Here is a 27,577-nt window from a genome sequence, read left to right as displayed (position 1 = left end):
ACAGGGCGTGGAACTGTGCAGTAGTCTATATGTATTAGGCAAGGTAATCCCTATCTTTTATCGGTATATTATTTCCACCCTGTTCCACTTTAAAAAGCACTTACCAGACATCACAAAATCAATCTAACTAAAACGAGATCTGCACATGTTTCTGTGCTCTCCTCCCTATCCCCTCCCCTCCCTGATTCCTCTGGAGTGACAGAAGCAATCACCCAATCAGCTGGTGAACAGCTGGCCCATGATTGCTCGCAGCTCCAATGAGTGAGGAGCTTCCCGGTTTCGGGCCGGGCTTGTGCAATCAGCAGGTTAGGATGAGCTGCTGGTTTGGATGAGAGTGTTTTTGCTGGAGCAAGAAAACATCAACACCCTGGCATACTTTTGAAATACAAGGCTTTTGGCGATAGAAAGGAATTAATTTCAATTATTGTTAAACCGCTGGGCATGAAATAATTTATTGTAACCACGTTAACGTTAGTTATCACAAGTTCATGCGGCCCTGCCGAGAGAGGGTTAGTTCAGGTATCCTTGTTTTGCTGGTGGCCTGTGTTCGGGATGCTAGTAAATAGATACGTGTTTCTACAAAATAGTACATAGCTGCGCTGCTATTTAACTGAAATATATGTTTATGCGTTTAACCCCCTTTTTGTTTAGTCTGTTTTAAAAAGTTGTCAATACAGTTTAAAATCAACGCTCTATGCAAACTTTTTAAAGAAAATTAACTTGAGATTTTTTTTCAACTATATTGCCTCAGTCTGGGCAAGTTTAAAATAGTGCACCATCTCAGACTAAACACATTTTGAGCTGGACTTAAACCTGTTTTTAAAGATAAATTCATCACTTAACCGTTTCATTTGTGATTTGCCTTAGTTTCAGTAGTGGCTTAGTGCTAGATGCACATTCAGTACTTCCTACTCATAGGTAGCAAAACAATTGCTAGTTAAACGTCATTATACAAACTAGTTTGCGTTAAGCAGTGTTTTAATCCCCATCCCGGCTCAGGTCTGACCCAACAGCATGCCGGTGACCAACATGGTCGCCTGCGCTGAGTCCGCGCAGCCATCGCAACCGGAGCCCAATGAAGATCCAGTTCAGCACCCGGCTGAAGCGAGAGACAAAGGGGCGTCTGGGGATAGAGGTGGCGGTGAAAGCCCTGTGGACTCTGAGATTGTCAAATCGCCAAGTGATCCCAAACATTACAGGTAATAATCCTACATCCTTCAGAAAGGTGTGGTTACATTTTGTTGAAAGGTGATTTTGTGCCTCCAGTTTGCAAAGGGTTAAACAATTGCCATGTTCAAAGTTTAGTTATTGACAGACCTCAGTACTTGAGTTTGTGGTACAGCTGGTAGAACTGTCATCATGATAATATTTCAGAGCAGGAGTAGCGACTCTGGGGTATATATTGTTGTTTGTCTGATCAGTTAATGCCTGTGATGTTTTGAAATAATATTGTTATTTTGAATATAATTGTGTGTTTTTTTTTCATATATGTAGTTCTCCTGAAAGGTTCTATTTAAATATTTATAGAAAACATACCAAGTCCCCACGGCTGAATTAAGTGCAAGAGTAACTTAGAGCCGGAATTCATGATAGCGGAGGTTCAGGTTACGTTTGTGTAATTCTAGCTCCTTGAAGTGAAGTTGGCATAAAAAGTGATACTGTTGAAATAGCAGTTACTCTTACAATACAGGTAACTCAAACCGTATTTTTAGTTGTCACATTTTGCTCTTGTCAATTTAAACTAACACACTCACTTCCTATAATAATGGCTTATGAAGCCAAATAATTGCAAGAACTTCGGTGGGTCATGGTGTATGCAGATCGTCTTTTAATTTAATATTTCCATTTGACACGCAGGCTAAAACAACCAGTGCAGGACAGTTCAGTTCCTCCCTGCAAAATCAGCGCACAAGATAAATAAAAAAAATGTAAACTGAGTCTGAGCCCCAGATTTTGATACTCAATAATTTTAGCTAAATAATATCCTTAGCAAGCTTTTTCATAACAGTTGGACAAGCTGTTTTCTTTGTGTGTTAACATGTGTGACCTACAAAAACAGTTGGACGTCGAGACAAACAGCCTCCATATAATATAGATTATAATATGATATGAAATTTGTGCCAAATAATCTGGTTGTGGATTTAATCAGATTCAAGTGCAAAGGTTCTGAAGCATTTATTCCTCTGACCCTGATTTGAGTTTGCTGAACATTTGTTTTCAGATTCAAAATAAGCCATTACGAAAGGAGTGATTGATTCCTTGTGCATGTAAATATACTTAATGTACAGAAGTGAAACACCACTTTTTATCCATTACATTTCCAGAATGTTCTGTTTTATATGTACTGGAAAGCTCTGCAGATGTATTTATTTACCTCTTTATTTTAAACACATTGGTCCTGCTTAAAAACAGAAAGGGAAGTTGTCCTTGAGGGTTGGAGTTGAGGAGCCATTGTAAATTGTACAGTACCACTCTGTTGTTTTGTGATCCAGATATATTAAATTAGACAACGGCCTGCAAGCTCTCCTGATCTCAGACTTGAGCAGCACAGACGGGAACCCGTCGGACTCTGAGGAAGAAGAGGGCGACTTGGAGGAAGACGGCAGCGGGGACGAGGATGCGGCGGAAGAGGACGGTGACTCTGGGGAGGGAACTGAAGAATCAGAGCACGGAGAGGATGAGCAGGACAGTGACTTTGAAGAGCTGGAGGATGAGAGTGATTTGAAGAAGAAAAAGAGCTGTTCTGAAAAACAGGTGAAAATAACCCACACCCAGTTGCTGAAACAAATTGTCTTTTATCTGTTTGAGAGTCCAAAAGGCTAATACAGACACAATATTTTAATATCCCTTTAAAGGCATTGAGTGAAAATAGTGTCAATACGTGGAGTTGACTTTCTCAGGAGTTAATCAGTAACCTGGCAAAAGAAGCATTAAAAACACACAGCTATTGATGAAACAACAAATATGCTGTTTGCTGTAGCAGGTAGTACTTGATATTACATTGAATACAATAGTGTTTGTTAATACTATTTCTTTTCATTAGTCTACTGTACCATACATGTACACAGCATAATTAAATAAGTAAAAACATTGGAAAGCTTTAAACATACTCATTTCAATGTTCTTTATGCTATATTTCACTAGCATACTTAATAAAAGAAAATGTTCTTCTTGCCCAAAATACAAAGACCCCTGTATGTACGGTATACATTTATTTTCTGAAGGGAATTTTTCATGATTGTTCTGTGAAGCAGAGATAACATCTAGGGAACAACGATCACCACCCACAGTCAAATCAACAGCACCAGACCCTCTACATAAATACAAAATGCAGTGCATTCCACTGACTCTTTTGCTGTGTACACTTTCTGTTTATAATGCCTGCTTGCAATGCAGGACTGGATCTTCTGCTGTCTGTCCATGCCTATTTATGGGACAACAACAAACGCTGTTTTACATGATAAATAAAGTGCTAGAAAATCCATACAATTAAATGTTAGGTGATGTACTTAAAAATCAGTTCTTGCTGATGATACATGTTCTAGACTTGTATAGGGCTTGTGGCGTCTAATGCTGTTATGTTAATTCAGTCCGCAGCTGCCCTCTGTGTTGGAGTCGGAAGTTTCAGTGATCCAGATGACCTGCCGGGGCTGGCACATTTTCTTGAACACAGTAAAAAAAAAAAAAAATTAATAATAATCACAGCTTCATTTAAAAAACTGAGCTCCCATCTGCTCTGTGCAAGTTTTAAGATCTTGCATCAAATCTTTCTTCCTTTTTTGTTAGTATAATTTTATATATGGTAATGTCCTTATGCTTCTAAAGATGAAGCTGCAGAAGAGATTCAGGAATGACATCGAGTAGGGCTGCGGAATATCATTTTTTTTGTTTTAAAATAATTGTTGAATAATCATACCAAATTTCAAGTCTACAAATTAAACTGCAGAGTTTTCCGAGTCTTTCAGAGTAGTTTTTTGCACACCTAATCGATTCTCTTCTCAAATTCGAAGTGAAATAGAAATTCAAGAACTTGGTTATTCCCTTTTAAAGCAAAGAGATGAAGCAGAAACCACTGAAGCAATTAGATGCATGTTTAAAAATCAATGTTGTTGACTATTGAAAGATTTGGATTTGTACAGAACAGAAATACCGGTAAATTATAGATTTTTTTTATATAATAATAATAATAATAATAATAATAATAATAATAATTATTTTATTCAGTACATGTTAGAAATGAGATCAACCAAATCTGGATGATAAAATGTCTTTACAGATAAGTAAAAACATCTGACTGCACAGCATACGTGGGACAATGCACGCAGTTGTACATTTTTGTAAAATGAGTGTTTGGTAATGGAGGAGAATAGTGAATCTTCTGTTCAGGGGGTGATAAAATAAAATAGAGAGAAGCCTTGTTTTGAAGCCATTGTAAAAGGGTCCTGTGTGCTTGTTTTGCAGTGGTGTTCATGGGCAGTGAGAAGTACCCAGCTGAGAATGGTTTTGATGCTTTCCTGAAGAAGCACGGCGGTAGCGACAACGCCTCCACAGACTGCGAGAGAACCGTGTTCCAGTTCGACGTGCAGAGGAAACACTTCAGGGAGGCACTGGACAGGTTTGTATAAGAGTGTAAGGGCTTGGAATCGGCGCACAGTGTATCTGACAATACAAAGACATACGCTCCACTGTATATATTACAGTATTATATTCAGTATCCCCAGTGGCTCCTATCTCTTAAACCAACCCTTCATATTAAAAAAAAAATATATATATATTTTTCGCACTCCAGGAGTGTGATCACACCCTGAAAAATGTGTCCCTTTTCAAGACATTTACAAATGTACAACTTGTAGTTTGCACTATATTGAGTGATTTGGTTTTAGTGTTTATTAAAAATACAGAAATTGTGGGGGGTTTTTTCAACAAAAAGCTGAACTAAATGGATTTTGTTGATGAACATTCATTAAAGCAGTTCACATGTGTGCATAATTGAAAAACATATTCACTGTTACAAGGTACCATTAAAAAAAAAAAAAAAAAAAAAAAAAAAAAAAAAAACAACTCATTATTCTGGACCATGACGCTGATAACCTTAGTTATTGCAAATTTAACTCCCTAGCAACCGTAGTGCTGTTGTTTTGCTTATACACACACACACACAGATGTACTGTGTTCTGTCCCTAAGCAAAATGATGCTTCTTAATTTAGTTTTCTTTTAACTGTCTATTTTCAAATATGTTATTATTAACACTCATGTTAAGATGACAAGTTTGGTCATAATGTTGTTAAAAAAACAAAAACAAATTAATGCAACTTTATTGGGGTCTTTCTTTGTGTTTGCAGGTGGGCTCAGTTTTTCATTTCTCCGCTGATGATCAAGGATGCCATCGGCAGGGAGGTGGAGGCTGTGGACAGTGGTGAGAGCCTTAATACAGCAAGGACTAAAGGCTAAGATAATGTTCTTGCAAATCTAACCATTCTGATAGGGCATTTAATAAAAAAGTGATACATTTTTTGTTTGCCAAACAGTAATTCCAGACCAAAATAATCCTCAGGACATTTTTAACTGTTACCTTTGGAAGACGATATTGTCTGCTTGCTTTACAGAGCAGGTGGACCAGCAGTTGACTTTCTGGAATGAGAAAATCAAAGACAGTGCCTGAGCAGTTTGCATCCTAATATAGTATATAGAAACACTAGTTACAGCTACGGAGGCAATTCTTAATAACTAAACAGAGAACAAATATTATACATAGGTTAAAAAAATGCATATTTCAAAGGCACTTATTAGGAGAAGGGGAAATCCAGTTACACCCCAGGCAGGATTTAAACCTTCCTGGCAAGCCATCAACCCTCCCAACTTCAATGCAGTTTAAAGTATTACTAAATATGAGATTGAAACAGTGTTGATTCTTCTGCTTTCTGCAGAGTACCAGCTTGCCAGACCATCTGATAGCCATAGGAAAGAGATGCTCTTTGGAAGTCTAGCCAAGCCAGGGCACCCTATGGGCAAGTTTTGCTGGGGTAAGAATTCCATTTATAAGTACTTTATTATTGTTTAATTGAAAAAAATTAACTTTCCCTCTTCTTTGTGTTCTTTTGCATTATACTGTTCATGAAAATTCTGCATTTGTTTTATTTTATTTATGGCAGCACAAATATCCTATCAAACAAACAGTTGCTTAGCTGTGACCAAGCAGTCAGACCAACGTACCCTTTTGGTGTTTCCAGGATAAGATTTTAATTTATAGTTGTAATGATGGCTAAGTTTTTTTTATCCTTCGGGTAAGATGTAAAACCAAGGTCCTACTGCAAGTTTTTTATTATATATATATATATATATATATATATATATATAATATAATTTTCTTTCACGGCGGGTACCCGGTTCTGGATTTTCTACCCTTGCCGACCACACACACGGGTAAAAAAAAATCCGGAACCGGGTACCTGCCATGAAAAATACCCAGGTACCTGGATCTTTTTTGGGTAATGATTAAAAAATATATATATAATAATAAAAATATTATTATTATTTATTTCTTATCCAGGGCGACTTACAGTTTGTTACAAGATATCACATTATTTTTACATACAATTACCCATTTATACAGTTGGGTTTTTACTGGAACAATCTAGGTAAAGTACCTTGCTCAAGGGTACAACACCAGTGCCCACAACCCTCCGGTCAAAAGTCCAGAGCCCTAACCACTACTCCACACTGCTGCCCTAATATATATATATATATATATATATATATATATATATATATATATATATATATATTATAGACACCAGTTACAACTCTTGCTGTGTCCTACCTAAATCCTACTCATTAGGCTTTAGACTTGTAGCTGAGTGTAAATGCCCTGTCTTTCAATCCCTTCTATTTTCCTAACATAACTGGAAATGTACAGACCTGAGACTCACTCCTGAAGTGTTTACTGTTTCCATTTTAAACTTGACAACACAAATAATTTTGCTGCTTATGTTCACCTCAGAGTGCGAATCATAATGGAAATCATGACTAGGTGGTGAACTATGCATCACAACTGCTGCTGCAGAGTAACTTGCAGTAGGACCTCGGTTTTATGTCTCACCCGAAGGACGGAATACACAACATCCCTTCCCAAAAGGTGTGGTCTGCATGCAGGGAGTACCAGCTATATCAGGGCTGTCCAGCCTTTTTGTATAAAAGACCCATATGGAGCATCAGGGAGTTCAAAGAGCCAGCAATGCAACAAATCACATAAGAAGGCTGTTTAACCAGACATGGCACTTCAGTATTTCTGTGCTCATTAAAAATGTTTCATGTTAATATACACGCAATATTATTGGCTTTTTGCATTCTGGATTCTACGAAAAACTAAATTACAGTCATGTGGAGCTCAATTAGCCTGATATGAGTGGAATGGTTTTGAGATCTTGATTTGTAGATGCTGATCTGACCATATCTTGACAAAGCCATGTTTAGTGTGTTGGTTTTTTTGTTCTCGCAGGGAACGCACAGACTCTGAAACATGAGCCAAAGGAGAAAAACATCGACACCTACGTTCGGCTGAGAGAGTTCTGGGAGCAGCACTACTCTGCCCACTACATGACCCTGGCTGTGCAGTCTAAAGGTAAAGCGCCATCCCTTCCTACAGTGCCAACCAGTCTTCCCCAAGGCTGCCCTGAAGGGATCACCCTCTTTGGGGTAGGGGGGTAAAGGAGCTCCACGGCCATCCAATCCAATCATTGACCTCCCTTTTTTTTTTTTTTGTATACAAATCACTGAATTTGCTGGCAGATTGCAAATAAATCCATAATGGTATAATTACATTGATGAAAGCACTAGTCCTAAAAAGTTTGTCCAGATCTGTCAGTTATTCACACATATAAATAGTTTTTCACAGTAAAGAAAATGGTTTAGAAAGCCTCATTTAATCCTTTAATGACCCCTTGTTTATATACATTTCTGGAGTGTAGTTTTTGGGGACTTGTCTTGTGTTGAGACGCACTTCATTTTCCATGGGGAAATTCTTTACAAAAATACTGGGTCCTTCCTGAAGGGGTTAAGATGTTGAGGAACATTAGCTGGGCTTCAAAGTTGCTTTGGTATTGATGGCTTTTCTCTGTTCTGGGTTGTAGAGAGTCTGGATACACTGGAAGAGTGGGTGAGAGAGATCTTCAGCAAGATTCCAAATAAGTGAGTCTGACCTCCATTAAAACATTGTTGGTAATATCAATAATCATGAAGTGTCTTGTATATAGTTGGGTTTACTGGACTGTGATAAATGTTGGGTGTACTGGACTGTGGTAAATGTGGTAGCTTTTTTCAAGATGAGCTTGGTACCTTGGTTCTCTTCACTCAGTCACGGGCCCAGGGCTCTCTGTGGAGGCATTTCTATTTTTTTTTTTTTACTCTGTGAAACATACTGTTCCTCTGGGACTCTTGCATCAGAGATGGGGCTCATTTTAGTTCTTCACTGTAATAGTCCTGTAGAGCTCTTTTTTTCATCCTACTCTCAGCAGATCTACTGCTTTATAAACACTCTAAGAATAATGTAATGTATTTTGTATACATGTTTCAATCCTTCCATTCTCTCTCTCCCTTCTTCAGTTCTTTGCCCAAGCCGAACTTTTCTCATCTAGTTGACCCATTCGATACGCCAGCCTTTAACAAACTGTACAGAGGTATGTACTGATACAGCAAGGATAGTTGTTTCATAGCATATCTTTTTATTGTGGACAGCAGACTTTTTTATTTTACTATGTAGGACATGGACTAGCCCTGACCTTTTCCCTGCATTTATCTTCCAGTTGTACCTGTCCGGAAGATTCATGCCCTCACTATCACCTGGGCACTCCTTCCCCAGGAACATCATTACAGGTGGGTACAGTCAAGCTTTTTTTTATTATTATTATTTAATTTTTATTGCTTTGTCATAGAAACTACAACAGTTTCATAAATCACCTTCATGTGTCAGACTGCTGGCTAGCAAGCTGTCAGGTTTAAAAAAAAAAAAAAAAAGAAAAAAAAAAAAAAAAAAGTTTCGCAAAAAGATATACAGCGCTGTCTCGCGATAAGGCGCTCGGTTATAACGTGCCTCGGATATAAAGCTCATACAGCATGTCCCCCAATTCCCTATACCAGTGATTCATGCAATATTTCTACACTAATACAGTACCGCTGTTGTTCAAACTATATCCAACTTCTCAGACTAACTTCCATTTCCTTCTCTCCCTTTTGATATAGTATCTGAACTGAAGAAAAGCTGTGCTGGCACTTTATAACAGACATCTTATTCAGCATTCGTTTTATAACTAAATAAATATTAGGCCTATTACGTGGTTACCTTTCCTAATGCGTTTACTTTTTTATGCTGCGAGAGAAGCTGCGGCATTCTCTGGGAGACGAGACGAGACGCTTCAGCGTCGCTGCGGCAGCTGAACCTGGGGCGAACCCATTCCCTCTTCCCCTCTACCGACCCACTGTCCTTCTCGCACTTGGTTTGCTTGTCTGTCGCTTCGAACTGAACTCCCTACAGCTGTTTAGCCGGGATATTTATAGTTTAAAAACTGCTAATTAAAATGATCCACGAGTGGGAATATTACCTTTTTTTTTTCTTTTTTTTTTTGTAAAAAATATAGCGTTGATTACATGGTGCTTTATGCATGGTTAATTCACGGAAAGTTACATTTGTTTCACTTTATGTGCATTATAGAGAGGGAGTTATTTTATTTTGTATTTGTCAGATGTATGTTATGTGTCCCGCGGCACCCCCCCCCCACACCCTCCCCCGTTTATAACGCTCTTTGGTTACAACGCTCATATTGTGTGTCCCCCGAGACCCGCGTTATTGCGAGGGAGCACTGCATTTAAAGAGAGATCGGAGTAGTTTTGCAGAAATCAGCTCAGTCTAAATGATTAAAAGATGTGTTTTATTTATTTATTTGAACAGTTCTAGATAACAAGATATACAAGATTCAAACCCACAGTTTAAGACTGTGCAAGTCAGTATTGGCTGTGCAAGGCCGTCTTATCATTCTCAAGGTATTTTGAAAATTGGTTCCAACATTTACAGGCTAGAAAGAAAGTAGTGTAATCTCTTGGTTCTTGATTCTGCTTTCTCCCTACGGGCATTGTATTCAGCTTCCTTCAATCACAACTGGAGCTCCATGACATATAAATATATTGAATCATCCCGTCATTACATCAAGTAGTGAAATCATTTGCTTGAACTTGGCACCAGAATAAAGGTGGACAGCATGCTGAGCTGCTCAACTGCATTGACTGCTAACCTTGTAGCTTTGCCCTTCCCAGCAGGGGTTCTGTATGCTAAGTGAAGATGAGCTTGAAACCTTGAGTCCTTTTGAATACTAAGTGTCTCTGTTTCATTTCTAGGGTGAAGCCGCTGCACTTCATCTCCTGGCTGATTGGTCACGAGGGTACAGGCAGCATTCTGTCCTTGCTCAGGAAAAAGTGAGTGATGCCAGTGAGCATAAGCTATGTTAATATAATAAGGACAATACAAATAATGTGGACGGTATAAACTTTTTATCTAAACTCAAACATGTCTCTGCTTTTTACCACTAACCACACTTAATCTGTAAGTTATAAAACAGAGGAATAACAGCTTGCTGTAGTTGGTTTATTTTGTTACAGCAATGTCATTTCTATGTATACTTCCCCCTTTTTTTTAATTTTTTTTTACTAGAAGTAGTAAATCTACTTCTACTGCCCACTCCACAATTCAGATAGAAAGTGTGTAGTGAGGACAGTGCGGATATGTACATCAGGTTGACTGGAGCCCCTTTATACTCTCTCAGGTGCTGGGCTCTTGCTTTGTACGGAGGGAACAGTGAGACTGGTTTTGATCAGAACTCCACCTATTCTATCTTCGGCATCTCCATCACTCTGACTGATGAAGGCTACCGGAATTACTACCAGGTATAACTCTGTGCTGTCCCAATGCAAAGCTAATGGTCTTGCATTATAATTTACATTAGTGGTGGAATGAGTTACCGTATAGGCTTCAGTGGTAACTACAAGACAAATTGCTTACCTTTGATGCCTCTAGGGTACGTTTAGTATTCCTGCAATGTCTTTTTCAGCATGACTACAGTTTGTTTCTATTCACATATTTTGGATCATCAGTCAGCTGGGGAATATAATTTGGCTTCCAGTGCCAAGCACTGTAAGACTATATACGTTTTTCTTATATATAATATAGACATGCTCAAATTTGTTGGTACCCCTCCACAAAAAACGTAAAATGCACAATTTTCTCTGAAATAACTTGAAACTGACAAAAGTAATTGGCATCCACCATTGTTTATTCCATATTTAATAGAAATCAGACTTTGCTTTTGATTTTTCATTCAACATAATATTGTAAATAATAAAACAAATGAAAATGGCATGGACAAAAATGATGGGACCGCTAACCTAATATTCTGTTGCACAACCTTTAGAGGCAATCACTGCACTCAAACGTTTTCTGTAGCTCTCAATGAGACTTCTGCACCTGTTAACAGGTAGTTTGGCCCACTCTTCCTGAGCAAACTGCTCCAGCTGTCTCAGGTTTGATGGGTGCCTTCTCCAGACTGCAAGTTTCAGCTCTTTCCATAGATGTTCGATAGGATTCAGATCAGGACTCATAGAAGGCCACTTCAGAATAGTCCAATGTTTTGTTCTTATCCATTCTTGGGTGCTTTTAGCTGTGTGTTTTGGGTCATTATCCTGTTGGAGGACCTATGACCTGCGACTGAGACAGAGCTTTCTGACACTGGGCAGTACGTTTCGCTCCAGAATGCCTTGATAGTCTTGAGATTTCATTGTGCCCTGCACAGATTCAAGGCACCCTGTGCCAGGCGCAGCAAAGCAGCCCCAAAACATAACCGAGCCTTCTCCATGTTTCACTGTAGGTATGATGTTCTTTTCTTTGAAAGCTTCATTTTTTCGTCTGTGAACATAGAACTGATGTGACTTGCCAAAAAGCTCCAGTTTTGACTCATCTGTCCAAAGGACATTCTCCCAGAAGGATTGTGGCTTGTCAATATGCATTTTAGCAAATTCCATTCTGGCTTTTTTATGTTTCTTTCAAAAGTGGAGTCCTCCTGGGTCTTCTTCCATGGAGCCCACTTTCGCTCAAAAAGCGACGGATGGTGCGATCAGAAACTGACGTACCTTCACCTTGGAGTTCAGCTTGTATCTCTTTGGCAGTTATCCTTGGTTCTTTTTCTACCATTCGCACTATCCTTCTGTTCAGTCTGGGGTCAATTTTCCTCTTGCGGCCGCGCCCAGGGAGCTTTGCTACAGTTCCATGGACCTTAAACTTCTTAATAATATTTGCAACTGTTGTCACAGGAACATCAAGCTGCTTGGAGATGGTCTTGTAGCCTTTACCTTTACCATGCTTGTCTATTATTTTCTTTCTGATCGCCAGACAACTCTCTCCTTTGCTTTCTCTGTTCCATGTTCAGTGTGGTGCACTACTTTTCTCCATTTAAATAGGCTGAATGACTGATTACAAGATTGGAGACATGTGTGATACTAATTAAAGAAACTAATTAGTTTGAAATATCACTATAATCCAATTATTTATTATCTTTTCTAAGGGGTACCAACAAATGTGTCCAGGCCATTTTAGAATATCTTTGTAGAATAAGCAATAATTCATCTCTTTTCACAGCTTCTTTGCTTTATTCTAGGACATACCAAAGGCATGCAAGTATACATGATAAAATAGCTTTTAATTTCATCACTTTTCAGGAGGAATGAAGCATTATTTCAATGAGCTGTAAGGGTACCAACAAATTTGAGCACATCTGTGTGTGTGTGTGTGTATATATATATATATATATATATATATATATATATATATATATATATATATAATATATATAATTTTTTTTTTTTTTTAGATTGCTCATTTAGTGTTCCAGTATCTGAAAATGCTTCAGAAGAGTGGCCCCCAGCAGAGGTAAGATTAATTCTGTTATTGGATAGAATTTGAGATGTTCCAGAGATGGTAATAAAGACTCCTATTGCATAGAAGTTTCCCCCATTCCAGTTTTTACTGCGAGCTTGGTTAGCCACAGTGTTTAGGACACACAGTGTTTAGGACACAGTGTGTGTCTTATAAACTCAGTGAAACCAGGAATGGATCAAACTGCTATGCATTGAGTCTTATTTCCATTCCAGGTTCAGCATAGGCAGGTGATTTGACAAAGCTAATATAAGGGTTTGACAGAGCTGGAGCACAAAGCCGATTTATCAGCAGGCAGGCACAGTGCTGTGCTTCTCTGTGTAGCTGCTGTGCCTCACAGCCTCTGACTGGAAAGAGATTGTAAATACAGATGTGCCACTCAATGTGCTGTTAGACTGACTGTAATCTCCTGAGAGGGATAAATATCCCAGTCAATAGAGTAGAAACACCCATATATCTTGAGAATAAATGCCTATTGTGAATAAACGTGGTACGAGCATTTTTTAACACAAGTTCTTTGGGTTTTCATAATCCATAATTTAGAAAGGTCATGTTGGCATGTATTCGTTTCAGGACAGTAAAACCCCAAAAAGCAAACCAAACAGAAAAACGCTACTTGAATTTTTTTGTTTTTTCAGGACTACTGATAAGAGAAGCGTATGCACATGTTTAATGGGCTATCCATGGTCTGATCTCATAAACACACTGTATTCTGTTCTATAGAATCTATGATGAAATTCAGAAGATTCAGGACAATGAATTCCATTACCAGGAACAGGTATTTCACTCTTCCTATTCCGTCCTTTTAAATATGATGCTTGTTATTTTTGTGTACAGTAAAATTGTACTACATATGTGGGTATGAATGTGTATATGTGATGCAGAATAATGATTTATTATCATGCAGTACATGCTGTAGAAATGCGACATTGTCTTGTATTTCTTTTCTTTTTTTCTGACAGACTGATCCCATTGATTACGTAGAGAATGTATGTGAGAATATGCAGCTCTTCCGTAAGCCAGATATTTTGACTGGAGACCAGCTAATGTTTGAGTATAAACCTGAGGTAACTAATAATAAAAACAAAATACATTTTATATATGTTTCATTAGAAGTAATGTAATTCTTGCCTATTTGTGTTTTCATTAAGAATAAAAATTTGGGTATCAATTTGAAGTTTGTAAACATACCCACGGGGATGCCATTTAGTGTTGACTTATCCAGCGCGTCTAGTTAACCACATGCATACAACTAACAGAACTCGTACGTTTACAATATTACAGTATTTACAATTTTATTTTGTTAAATGTCATGAAAACGGCTGAAAGAACTGCAGTGAATCAATCAATTATAGTATACAGTAGTGTACAAACTCGGTACAACTCGTATAGCTCAATTGAAATAAGATAAAACAAATGCATATAGTTTACTACAGGACAAATACGTTTTGTATCATTAATTGGAACAAAACAGTTTGTTATCTGAAAAAGGCATGAATTGTCGACTGATGAGTGCTATCAGTTAGGTGTTGCACTTCGTGGGCTTTTTCTTAAAATAAGACTTAAAAAATTAATTTGGTGACGTTGGTGTTTTGTAACTGAACTGTGTCCCGTTAAGACTGCCCATACAGCATTTGACAGGTTGCAGAAAATGTCAGTTTATCAGCCGAGATGATTATTGGTTGTTTGTTGAAAATTCATTCTATCGTGAAAGCCCAGCCACACAACATTTGATAGAGATATATATATATATATATATACACACATATGTGTGTGTGTGTGTGTGTGTGATTATATATATATATATATATATATATATATATAATGTCAAATGTATATATATATGTGTGTGTGTGTGTATGTAAGCTGTTCACTGTACAATGGAAGGAAGCAAAGATTTATCAGTTTAAAAAGTATCCTGCAATCATGATAGTGGGTACCCAACTGGTTAGCTGAAAGGCTTCAGTACAGTATGCCCAAGTGGTTTGTAGCCTAACAAATTGTCTTCGCCCTGTAGCATTGTACACAGATGCATAATTGCCTGCATATACTGTATGTGGAATGTGTAATCACATTTCTTCTGTAGTTTGGCAGACTACCAGACAAGGACCAGGTCTGTGAAAATGGTTAATACCTAATGCGCCTCTCCTCGCCTTGCACTGTTCTCTTTCCTGAAGGTTATCTCTGCTGTCCTGAACCTGCTCGTACCAGACACAGCCAACCTGCTGCTGCTGTCTCCCAACAACGAGGGCAGCTGCCCACTGAAGGAGAAGTGGTTTGGCACCCAGTACAGTGTGCAAGGTAGATTTGTCAACATACGTAGGCTAGATGTCTGCTATATACGGTTTCTTTTAAAATATAAGAGAAACAGTTTGAGAGCCTAAAAATGATTGTATTGTATTTCCATCAGTGATGCTACTAGGGGTATAACAAAGCACTAATGTCACGATACAGTAGGTTGCAATGAGATTTGTATTACAATACATGTGATAGTTCTGAATGGCTACTTGTATGATGAATAATAAGGTCAAATAGACCTTTTTGTTAAGTCTAAAGATAAATGGAGAGTATGCATTCATACTAACTATATAACATGCTTAATCTTAATTCAAGAACCATTTGGTGAGCTACTATGAGCTATGTTGTGCTTTTGGTCTTGTATCACGATACAAACGATCGATACCTCAAATATGATACGATATATCATGTAAAGAAAGTATCACGATTCATCGATACACATCTCTCTACTGTATAGCGTGAACATATCTCTCCCTCATCCACCCCTCCATACAGATATAGAGAAGGAGTGGAGTGAGCGGTGGTCTGGAGACTTTGAACTGAACCCTGACCTGCACTTGCCAGCCGAGAACAAGTTTATTGGTGAGTGTTAACAGTTCGCAGAACTTGGGAGAATTCATGAGACAGACGTTCCTTCCCAAGAACAGCGTTTAGGACAAACGTTAACAAGAAAAATACAGTTAAAATAGAAGAGAAAAAAGTTCTTGATTTATTAGAATGTAAACCGTAATTCAAGTTTAAATAGATTATATATATATATATATATATATATATATATATATATATATATAATAAATATATATATATATATAATTAGGAAAAGTGAGATACTAAATTGAGACTCTTGCTCAGAAAGCAGGAATTTAAAGGGGAAGGTAAATTAAGGTTTGTTACCTAAGTAGACTTGTAATAGTACTGAAAAGGTTCAGCAGCATTTAGAGCTTACATTTTGTCTCTTCTCCCCCTGTATTAGCCACGGATTTCAACCTTAAGACATCCGATTGTCCAGACACAGAGTATCCGGTCAGAATCATCAACAACGAGAAAGGCTGCTTGTGGTACAAGAAGGACAACAAGTTTAAGATTCCCAAGGGTGAGTTGCAAAAGGTTTTCATGACTTCACACAGCCTTCTCCTTTCTCACAGTACTACAGAAAAGAGCTTCGGAGTGCATAATATTGAATTGCAGGTCTATAAAAGCAAATGGTGGTCTTGTGGAAAACAGTCCAATTGTAAGGATTTCAAAAATATCTTAAATATAAATGGAGTGCTAAAATGGAAAATACGAAAACTTCAGAAAATGGAATACAAATCGGAAATGCAGATTTTTAATTTATGAAAAATGGCTGTAATTTTAGCAGTTGGTGCAAATACTTCCCTTGCTGATCACTTCCAGTGCTGTTGGTCAGCCTCGCTGCCATGGTTGGGTTCCAGTTCAGTGCTCAATCAGTAGGTGAACCCACAGCATTGGGTTGGTGAACCCATATTTGTTAAATATTTTTTTTAAAATCTATGTCTATTTTTCCATTTACATTACATGTTTTTTTCTTTATCCTTTGGCAGCTTATGTTAGATTCAACCTAATCTCCCCACTGATCCAGAAATCTCCAGAAAAGTAAGTACTGGTTATTAATCTGAGCTGTTCTGAAAGCCTGGGCTGCATATTATCTCAACGCTAGTAAATCTTTTTACAAGTCTTTCTCATGAAGACATTGAGGTTTATTTTAGTACCTCTGTTTTAGTTTTACTTTGTAATTGATAGTTTGAAGTATTGCATGATGTGATACAGATATTCATGTACCAGCAGTTGACCCTGTTTGACAAGCTTTAGGTTTTGTGTGTGAAATGGTTTATTAATCTTGATAAATGTGATGCATTTCTTCATTGCTATTCCACAGCCTGGTTTTATTTGACATCTTTGTCAATATTCTGGCACACAACCTGGCAGAGCCTGCCTATGAAGCTGATGTTGCACAGCTGGAGTACAAATTAGTGGCTGGAGAGCATGGATTTGTCATTAAAGTCAAGGGATTTAACCATAAACTACCTGTAAGTAACAACTTCTGCAGTCAGAGAGAGAGAGATTTGATTGACAGCCCCAAACACTAATAACTTCAACTAGTTGTATCCAGTAGCTGGAGAGTACCTGGTGTGGCTGTGTGCAACTGGAAACTTCCCACCATAGCAGGATGCTGCCTATGGAAAGCATCCAGTGCCCGGAAAGTTGCCTTGTGTATGAAGTGACCTAAAGCCTCGTCCACACAATTAATTTGGAAGTGCAGCTTCTTTGACAAATTGCTTGTCTGATCTACAGTGATTTACATAAGTTAGTTGCTTTTTTTCCAACTTCCCACTTGGCTCTCAATTTGGATTAAAAAATGCCAAATACACAATACAGTGTGATTTTGCTAGCGTTGAGGACTTCCAGGTAAATGATGATTTTAATCTAATGCTTTCCTCTGTCCTCCAGCTGTTGTTTAACCTGATTATTGACTATCTGGCCGATTTTACTGCTTCTCCCGATGTCTTCTCAATGATCGCTGAGCAACTGAAGAAAACTTACTTCAACATCCTCATCAAACCAGATAAACTGGGCAAGTGAGTAACTTTAGGAGTGTGTCTAAAGTTATAGTCTACTGTATTATTCATGCTAGTTTAGAGACTTCCTATTCTAATTTACTATTAAATGTATTACACTCCTCTCATTGCCTGTGGCACAGTATTCATGATGACTTGGCAGAGCCTGTCTTAAGCAGCGTACACAGGACAATACTTGCATGACAACATTATAAACCTTGGTAGAACTGCAGCAACCGTACATATGTATCATATAAGGCTACTATAAACCTCACAGTAATCTGTAGGCTTTCTGCTGCTGTGGTGCTTTGTATTTGAATGCTCTCTGATTGCCCCCCCCCCCCCCCCTCTCATGGCAGGGATGCCCGGCTGCTGATCCTGGAGCACTCGCGCTGGTCCATGATCCAGAAGTACCAGGCCATCATGAAGGGCCTCAGCGTGGAGTCGCTCATGTCCTTCGTCGGCAAGCTCAAGTCTCAGCTGTACGCAGAGGGGATGGTGCAGGGGAACTTCACCAGCAGAGTGAGTGTGCCATACGGCCACCTTGTGGCGAAGATGCTTACCACAAATACATATATATACTCCAATAGTTCCACCAGAGCAAATGAAATTAAGATGCTTGTTGTATCTTAAAATTGTACGTTTATGCAATATTTATGGACAGCACAGTGAACCTTTTGGATCAATCTGTGTTTATTTTTTTTTATTTACTACTGCTGCCTTTTTCTTGAGTGCTTACATTGCAGTACTGTAGATCTATTAAAGATGAGAATGTGAACTTCACAGTACTCCTTAGTGATCTGGATTTAAATGTCACACCCGGGCTGATAGCAGAGATGACATTACTATGCTTTCTGCTGCTTTAACTATCTCTGATTTGTCCAATACAAATTTCCCTGAATACCCTGTGGTGCGAAAATACATCCTTTTACGGAAACTGTCTTTCTGTTCTGCCCTAGGAAGCAATGGAGTTCCTGCACTATGTTATACAGTGAGTGTTGCATTTTGTGTTTTTTTTGTAAAATAAAAGAATACAAGGAGTAGCATGTGATGCTGATTGTGAGCACCTGTTTTTTCACTTGAAGCCATCTATTTGGGCACAGTAGCAATGCTTTTTGTAATCCCAGCTCTGGCCTGGGCTATGTGGTCTCTGTAACAGAAACATTTTGAAAGTCTGGCACATTTTGATGGTGTTTGCTCAGTTAGACTGTAGCCTTTAGGTAGATTGATTGTGCCATCAATATGGGTGGGGGTTTGTATTGCCATAACTTGGGTGCAAGTCTAACAATTAATGGTCTCTGTGTTTGTCCCAGGAAACTGCAGTTCCAGCGCCTGTCTGTAGAGGTCCCTGTTCACTTCAGAGTAGTGGAGTTACCAAAGGTGCCTCACCTGTGCAAAGTGAAGTCTTTGAACAAGGGGGATGCCAACTCTGAGGTCACTGTTTACTATCAGGTAAATTCACCTTTCATTTCTGTGTTTCTTTAGATAACATTGATTTGCACTTTGGTACACCTCCACTTTACTGTGCACGATCATATATTTTATACAAAGCATTGTTGCCCAGCACCTTTAATAATGAGCACTAGATAATTCTATCCTCCAGCTCTCCAGCACTGTCATCCTACATCTTTACTAATGAGCACTATTGTGTTACCTGAATCTTTGTCTGTTTCCAGTCGGGCCCCAGGAACCTGAGGGAGCACACCTTGATGGAGCTGCTTGTGGTGAGTGTGTGTGTGTGTGTGTGTGTGTGTGTGTGTGATATCCAGAAAAGGACTTGGGGTTTCACTGGGCTGGCTGGGGAACAGTGGGCAGACTTGGAGGAGGTCTCTCTTCTCCGAGTTCCACTAATGCATCTGCCATGACCACTGCAAAGTTTATATAAATCGCTTATTGTGTGTTAATTGTATTGTCTTGAAACTTGTTATTGTACTTACTACAACTGCTTTGCGGCATTTTTGTGCCAAGATTGCTTCAAAACTTTTTTAAATATTGGATTTTGGTGACAGGTGACCAATCTTTATTCCCTCTTGTATGTTTGAAAATTACTAAATTTGGTTGTAGACAAAGAGGAGATGCAACACCTTTTTATTACCTTAAACAATAATTAATCAGAAGATTTCAAGACTTCAGGGGTCTTCTCTTCAGGTGCAAGTTGGAAAAGTAATTTGCCTACTTTCACCTGAAGAAGAGACCTTGAGGTCTTGAAAGCATGTGATTAATTATTGTTAAGTTTGTTCAATAAAAGGTGACGCATCTCCTTCTCTTTGTCCATCATCTCTGGAATTGTTGTTCTGAAATCTGTAGTTGACTCTGGCTTTTTGAAATGTGTACATGGCTGAGATTCCTGCAGCTGTAATAGTCAAAACAAGTTTGTCCGTGTTTCAGATGCACATGGAGGAGCCTTGCTTTGACTTCCTGAGAACAAAGGAGACTCTTGGGTAAGCAAGTTGGAAATAATAATAATAATAATAATAATAATAATAATAATAATAATATGCTAGAAACAAAATAACTGTGATTAGGTATTTGTTAATTAATACTTTTTAAATAAATGTTTTACTTGACTTGGATATTATTCAATGACAGATATTAAAAGAAAAAGCAAATCTTACAATTTAAAACCCTAGTTCCCCTGGTATCAAACTGGGTGAGAGCAGAGACTGTGTTAGTGTAAAAGCTGTGTTGGAATAGAACTAACAAGTTATTGTGTTTGTTGGCATACGCTGGTAGAACTGTCCACAGAAGGTGACTGAAAACCTATTGTGTTTTGAATCATCCCTTGTTGTTTAGGTATCATGTCTACCCCACCTGCAGAAATACTTCAGGGGTTTTGGGATTCTCTGTTACCGTGGAAACCCAGGCAACCAAATTCAAGTGAGTTTTTCTATGTTGGTGGTTTATTTTTATTTCACATATTTGTTTATAAAACATTCTGGGGAGCTGGCAGATAAGCGATTTGCTTCCATATCTCTTTCATATTGTGTTGGCACATTGGTAGAAGGAACGACTCTAGGCTTGATCAAGAGTAGCACCAGTTCATCTTCCTCCTTCAGTATCACTTATAATAAACTGATGATGGCCTGCACTGTATTTCACAGCACCGAGGAAGTTGACAAAAAAATTGAAGAATTTCTCACCGGCTTCGGAGAGAAGATGGCGAGCGTTGCAGATGAAGCATTCAAAGCACAGGTAAAATTATTTCACTGCCGCCTTCAGCCCCACTATATAAAGGTGTTCATGCAGGTGAAGAGTGATCGTGCTGACAATGGACTTTCTACATACATGAGAGCTTTAAGGATCTTCAACCACCACTTTCTACTGTTTTTACTGACAATAAAGGGTTGTTTTAGGGCTGCACTAACAAGATCTGCCACTGTTTTTAGATTATTGAAATTAACCTCTCTTAAATATAGCTTGCATGAATTTTGTGAAACTTTGCACAAATGGTGGTTACAAATGACTATTTCTCATAATGTGATAAACATCAAGCTGCCCTACTTTTTGATCCTCCTGACACCTCATTGGCTCCCCTGCTAAGGGCTGTGTCTGAGTCACTGGTGTTTTCTTGAACTGTTTTGGTGTTGATTCTGAACAGGTGGTTGCCCTGATCAAGCTGAAGGAGTGTGAGGACACTCACCTGGGCGAAGAGGTTGATAGGAACTGGTATGAAGTCGTCACCCAGCAGTATGTGTTTGACCGGCTGAACCGTGAGGTATGCGCACAGCTCACTGTCTGACTGTTACTTTCTCTTTCAGGATCCTTGCAACAAATACGGTATTCACACCTCTATGGGTATTTCCTGAGTTACAGGAATGCTATAACCTCCTATTGCTGCAAGTTATGGGATCATACCTGTTAGACTGACCATATTGCATGATAGCAAGCAGATTTCAAGGGGGTGAGGAAGATTGTGTACAGCTAAAATGAACATTTGGCATGTGAACCAAATGGATTGTGAACAAAATTCTGCTTTCTGATAAATGTGAGTTACACAGAATTCCAAAATATAGAAAAAAAGTAGTAAACAATTGCTTCCTCTGTGTCTATTGGGTAAACAGTGACTGTGTTCAAGGGTTAGCCTATTTTTGCATAGTATTATCTGAGAACCAATGGCATAGTTCCCATTTTTCCTTTTTGCTTCCGTGAAGATCAATATACAGAGCCAAGTGTTGCTAACAGTTCTGTTTACTTGAATAGTGTTTTGACTGTTTTAGTTATCCTGCAGTGTCATTTGCTGATGTCTCTGCAGAGCTGTTGCCCTGTATGACTGGCGCTGTCTGTCTTGTCTCCCCTGAAGATTGAGGCCCTCAAGTTGATCACAAAGTCTGAGCTGGTGTCCTGCTTCATGGAGCATCGCGGGTCTGGCAGCAAGAAGCTGAGCATGCATGTGAGTACCACTGCATGGCAGGGGGCAGGGGGGAGGGCAGAGGGTGTCTTATTGATCAGAGACTTGCACACCTTAGGAATACTGTGTTAAATAGTTAATCAGGACTACAGGATCCTAGTGTTCTCATGTTTGCATTATACATTGAAGAATATGCAATAAATTCCATTTTAATAAATACAATGTCCCCACTAAATCAGAAGATGGTGTCGTGATTATACCTTTTAAAATGAAGGAGACACAATGGGACAAAGACCAAGACTACCACAGAAAGGAGTACAGCATGCTCTTATTGAAACCTAGGACCCCAGGAATGGATTTAATGCATTTAACATATTGACGATTAAAATCAAAAAGCAAAAGAGCTTTTCTATATATATATATATATATATATATATATATATATATACACACACTACCGGTCAAAAGTTTTAGAACACCTCCAGTTTTTCCAGTTTTTATTGAAATTTACGCAGTTTAATGTCTCAATGTACTCTGCAATTAAAGCATAGAACAAATAAACAATTGGAGATAAAAAAGAAATCATGGAATCGTTTGGTATAACAAAATTTTAATCTAAATTTTTGACTCCTCAAAGTAGCCACCTTTTGCAGATATAACAGCCGAACACACTCGTGGCATTCTTTCTACAATGGAAATCAAATATTGTTCGGAAAGTTCTTCCCGACACTGTTGCAGAAGCTCCCACAAATGTGTTGCACTTGTAGGTTGCTTTGCTTTCACCCTTCTGTCCAGTTCATCCCAAACCAGCTCGATGGGGTTTAATGGTTGTTGGCCATTCCATGATTTGAAGCCTACCGTCTTGTTCTTTTCTTCTAAGGTAGTTCTGACATAGCCTGGAGGTATGTTTTGGGTCATTATCTTGCTGTAGGATGAACCCCTGACCAACTAGGCGTATACCAGAGGGTATTGCATGGCGCTGCAAAATGCTGTGGTAGCAGTTTTGGTTCAGGGTGCCACTCACTCTGTGCAAGTCGCCGACTCTGGATCCAGCAAAAGAGCCCCAGACTATCACGCTTCCTCCTCCATGTTTGACAGTTGGTGTCACACACCGAGGAACCATCCTTTCGCCTACTCGACGGCGTACAAAAACCCTGCGTGATGAACCGAAGATTTCAAATTTTGATTCATCGGTCCATAAGACCTTCTTCCAGTCTTCAGTAGTCCACTGGCGGTGCTTCATGGCCCAGGCAAGCCCCTTTTTCTTATTTTGCCATCTTAGCAATGGCTTTCTTACTGCCACTCGACCTGTCAAACCTGCAGCTCGAAGTCTTCTCTTCACAGTTGAAACTGAGACTTGCTTACTTCGACCAGTGTTAAGCTGTGCTTGAAGCTGTTGTCCTGTGAGCCGCCTATCATGCAAGCTGTTGACTCTCAGAAACTTGTCTTCTGATTCTGTTGTGGCTTTGGGTCTGCCAGACCTCATCCTGTCAGAGTTTCCTCCAGTTTCCAAGTGCCTTTTGATGGTGTAGGAAACTGTACTCACTGACACCTTGGCTTTCTTTGCAATTTCTCTAAAGGAAAGACCTACACTTTTAAGGGTTATAATGGTCTGTCTGTCTTCCTTTGTTAATTGCCCTTTTCTTGCCATTATGAGAGCAATACACTACTTCCTGCAGTACAATACTGTCCAAATAATGCTTAAGAGGGTGTAGTAACACAGTCTGTTCCAACACTGCTTTTATACAGACAGAGGGTTTGTAAGTAATCAACAAAAGTTGGGACACCTGTAGGAATTGTTAGCATCAACTTTCAAGGCTTAATTTACTTCCATTGCTGCAGAACAGCTGTAAGTTGTTAACCCATTACTTGTTCCCTGAAAAAGGCCTTTTTGTATAACTCTGAAATGTACATTATTTTTCAGTTTTTGGTAACCTAAACTTTTGTTTTAACCTCTGGCAGTTTACTGCTTACCTTTGTACCATTTCAGGTTATTCACTGGACTTGAACTGCTTAAATTTCAATAAAAACTGGAGAAATGGGGGTGTTCTAAAACTTTTGACCGGTAGTGTGTATATATACAGTGTGTGTGTGTGTGTGTGTATATATGTATATTATTATTATTATTTATTTCTTAGCAGACGCCCTTATCCAGGGCGACTTACAATTGTTACAAGATATCACATTATTTTTACATACAATTACCCATTTATACAGTTGGGTTTTTACTGGAGCAATCTAGGTAAAGTACCTTGCTCAAGGGTACAACAGCAGTGTCCCCGACCGGGGATTGAACCCACGACCCTCCGGTCAAGAGTCCAGAGCCCTAACCACTACTCCACACTGCTATATATGTGTGTGTGTGTGTGTGTGTGTGTATATAATAATTTTTTTTGTAGGCTGTAGAAAGAAATCTGTTTTCTAGATGCAAGTAATTCCAGTTAATATAAAAGACCTTGCAAAATAATTACTTTTACTGTGTTGGTGATTTGTATATAATGACAATACCCTCCCCAACAAAAAAAAAAAAAAAAAACATTGGGCAGGGCTGTCACGGGGCCCAAGTTATTATACTTGGCTTTTATCAGAAACGGTCAATTTTGCTGAATTCTAGTTATTAATTGACAAAAGTTTTACACACTGCTCAGAACTGAACGACTGACCGAATCTGACAGAAACCTTTTAATTGAAGGCGGTGTGCTAAATACGTTTCGAAATAAATTCGGAAAAACCTGAAGCTTATGTCAAATTCCATAGCGGAGCTTGATAATCACATTTCCCGATTTTTTTTTTTTTACTGAATTAAAAATACACAGTTCGAATATGAACAAGAACACCATGTGTTGATTGTTATCCAATTTAAAAAACATGATATTTTTATATAGGAGGGTGCTCAAACCTTTTTCCCACGAACTGTAGGTCCCCTATAGTCCACACACAAAAAACAAAAACAATATATATATATATATATATATATATATATATATATATATATATATATATATATATATATATATATATATATATATATTAAAAAAAAAAAAAAAAAAAAAAACCCACATCTGTACATTGTCGTGTAGTCAAATCAGGGGGTTGCCAACCTTGTTATTTTGTTTTTACTGACATACAGATTTATAGTGGACACACAACAAAAGAAAAAAGGGAACAATGATACATTATAAAATAGGCTAGTTTTGTGCACGTGCATTTCTTTAGGTCTTATTTACTACTGGTCATTCATGGACACATTTGCAGGCTAGATCATTTGCTTCATTGGTCTGAAGCTGGTGCTGTTTTTAACAGCAGTCTTGTTAGTCAGAATGTCTATAGACAGTTGATTTTTTACATCTGTTCTTACAAGGTTCATCTGAGAATACTCGTTCTAATTCTGCAGTACTGTGTGGCAAAGCCAACATATTAATGACAAGTGTAGGAAAACGTGGCTGTCCGCTAGGTGTAGACAAGAGTGCAATTTCTGTGCCAGTTTTCATCTGCTGCCAGATCCCGTCTAAGATCTGTCAGGTCCACCGAGAGGACAGAGACATGTAACAACACACATCTGACTAAAATACAAAATATAATAACTCCCTCTCTATAATGCACATATAGTGAAGCAAAAATGTAACTTTCCATGAATTAACCATGCATAAATACATGAATGCTACTTAACCCCTTTACCAAGTGGTCAGTGACCTGGTTGTATTTATATAGTCACAGTTCAGAAAGAATGTTTATAAATATCTGAGGTTGTTGCCATATTAACACAGTTCTATTGCTCTTTTTATTGTATGCAAATTATCAGTATTACTTTCTCATAGTTCAAGACCAAACTGACCAACGGATTAATGGGTAGAAAATGATTTAATTTTTTTTCTTCCCAGGTGGTTGGTTATGGAGAGGAGGAGAAGGACACTGCCAGCAGCTCCAGTCCTTCAGACTTGCAGAGCTCCTCTTACGGAGAGGTGTCCCAGCTGACATTCCTTCCTGTCTCCCCGATCATGGCAGATGTGACCGCAATCACTGACATCCGTGCCTTCACCTCCACCCTGCACGTCTACCCCTTCCACAAGATCCTCAAGTAGAGGGTCAGGATTAATCCAGAGGGGTGTTGAAAACGATATATAATAAACCAGGAGCAGGCTTTGACATGCTGCAGTGTTTTGACATTGACAGTTGATACTACATTAAATAAGGGTGCTGTTGAAGTGGGGTGTTTTTTGTTTTGTGGGACTATTTCAAGTGAATAAACCTTGGTCAGTATCTGTGTAATGCCAGTGCATGTTCATTAGACATGATAGGCTTGTGCTGAAGTTACCGGGATTGAACCACCCCACTGAAGCTGCTGAAGAATCTAAGGTTTTCAACCCCACTTCAATGCCAACTGTCTCTTCTAAACCAGAATTAAGGAAAAACCTTTGCTGTGTCAAATGCTTTGTGCTTCAATGTATCAAGGCGTTCATCAAAGCTGGTTTTAAGGTTCTTATGCTGGTTGTTAAGGGACCTGTGAGGGTTTTCCTTGCTGCTGTGATCATGTATGCCCATGTATGCAGACGCTGGTAATTGGATTGAGATATTTTCAGATTCAAAACGCAAGGACTTTTAAGGACCGTCACCACTTAATTTTTAATCAATAAAACAATCCTAGTTAACTCCATCCCCTGAAATGCAATGTCTGTTTTTTGGAGAGCATGTTTTTTGTATACTTGTCATTGGTTGGTATGTACAGTACAATGGCTAAAAAGAATAGTGATGATCGTGATTAGCTGAAAATGTTTTTTTTGCAGGACAGCTGCAGGTGTCTTTCTTGTTGGTATCTCTTGGTATTTATTCTGACCTGAATATTTACAACTATTGCATTGTAATCAATACCTTGCAATGTGCTCAAATATCCTGTTAAGAGCCAGGACAGCAGAAGGTTGGTGAGCATGAAAAGGTACTGTTCTTTATTCCCCCATTACCTTGCTAGGCAGCAAATTGATAAGTATTTTCTTATTATTCATTGGGTGTACCACATTCCAGTCAGGGATTGAAAGAGAGCTTTGCAACATATTTTTGTTTTGTTTTTTTCTTTTGCACCTTGTGGTTTGATAGCGGGGGTTATCGGTTAAAAACAAGAAGTGCAAGTTCTAATCTATCTTCTACCCTAGGAGTAGCAATTAAAACGTAATATTTAGAGGCATATACAGTGCCTTGCGAAAGTATTCGGCCCCCTTGAACTTTGCGACCTTTTGCCACATTTCAGGCTTCAAACATAAAGATATGAAACTGTAATTTTTTGTGAAGAATCAACAACAAGTGGGACACAATCATGAAGTGGAACGAAATTTATTGGATATTTCAAACTTTTTTAACAAATAAAAAACTGAAAAATTGGGCGTGCA

At 38.6% G+C, this 27,577-nt stretch overlaps 1 protein-coding gene across 3 annotated transcripts; it reads left to right on the top strand.

The window, feature by feature from the left end:
• The first annotated feature begins 271 nt into the window (after positions 1–271).
• On the top strand, positions 272–26,850 carry LOC117409623 (nardilysin-like). Of its 3 annotated transcripts, XM_059031835.1 has the most exons (32): positions 272–509; positions 1,000–1,199; positions 2,493–2,754; positions 3,591–3,672; positions 4,462–4,615; positions 5,344–5,417; positions 5,929–6,024; positions 7,500–7,622; positions 8,131–8,188; positions 8,603–8,676; positions 8,803–8,872; positions 10,388–10,465; positions 10,813–10,933; positions 12,910–12,968; positions 13,698–13,752; positions 13,937–14,041; positions 15,152–15,275; positions 15,768–15,854; positions 16,246–16,365; positions 16,835–16,886; positions 17,170–17,320; positions 17,742–17,869; positions 18,208–18,370; positions 18,808–18,839; positions 19,162–19,300; positions 19,525–19,572; positions 20,237–20,289; positions 20,642–20,725; positions 20,950–21,040; positions 21,447–21,563; positions 22,149–22,238; positions 26,078–26,850. In XM_059031835.1, the coding sequence occupies exons 2-32, from the start codon at positions 1,015–1,017 to the stop codon at positions 26,276–26,278; spliced, it is 3,276 nt and encodes a 1,091-aa protein (XP_058887818.1). In that variant the 5' UTR covers positions 272–509; positions 1,000–1,014; the 3' UTR covers positions 26,279–26,850. The 3 variants fall into 3 exon arrangements, with proteins under 3 accessions (XP_058887818.1, XP_058887819.1, XP_033871812.1); XM_034015921.3 differs by having other exon boundaries at positions 273–1,199; XM_059031836.1 differs by lacking the exon at positions 26,078–26,850 and having other exon boundaries at positions 272–1,199; positions 22,101–22,239.
• The last annotated feature ends 727 nt before the right edge of the window (positions 26,851–27,577 follow it).

This window comes from Acipenser ruthenus, chromosome 10, assembly GCF_902713425.1.
Source record: "Acipenser ruthenus chromosome 10, fAciRut3.2 maternal haplotype, whole genome shotgun sequence".
Taxonomy (NCBI): domain Eukaryota; kingdom Metazoa; phylum Chordata; class Actinopteri; order Acipenseriformes; family Acipenseridae; genus Acipenser; species Acipenser ruthenus.
This window is presented reverse-complemented; position numbering and strand designations above follow the sequence as displayed.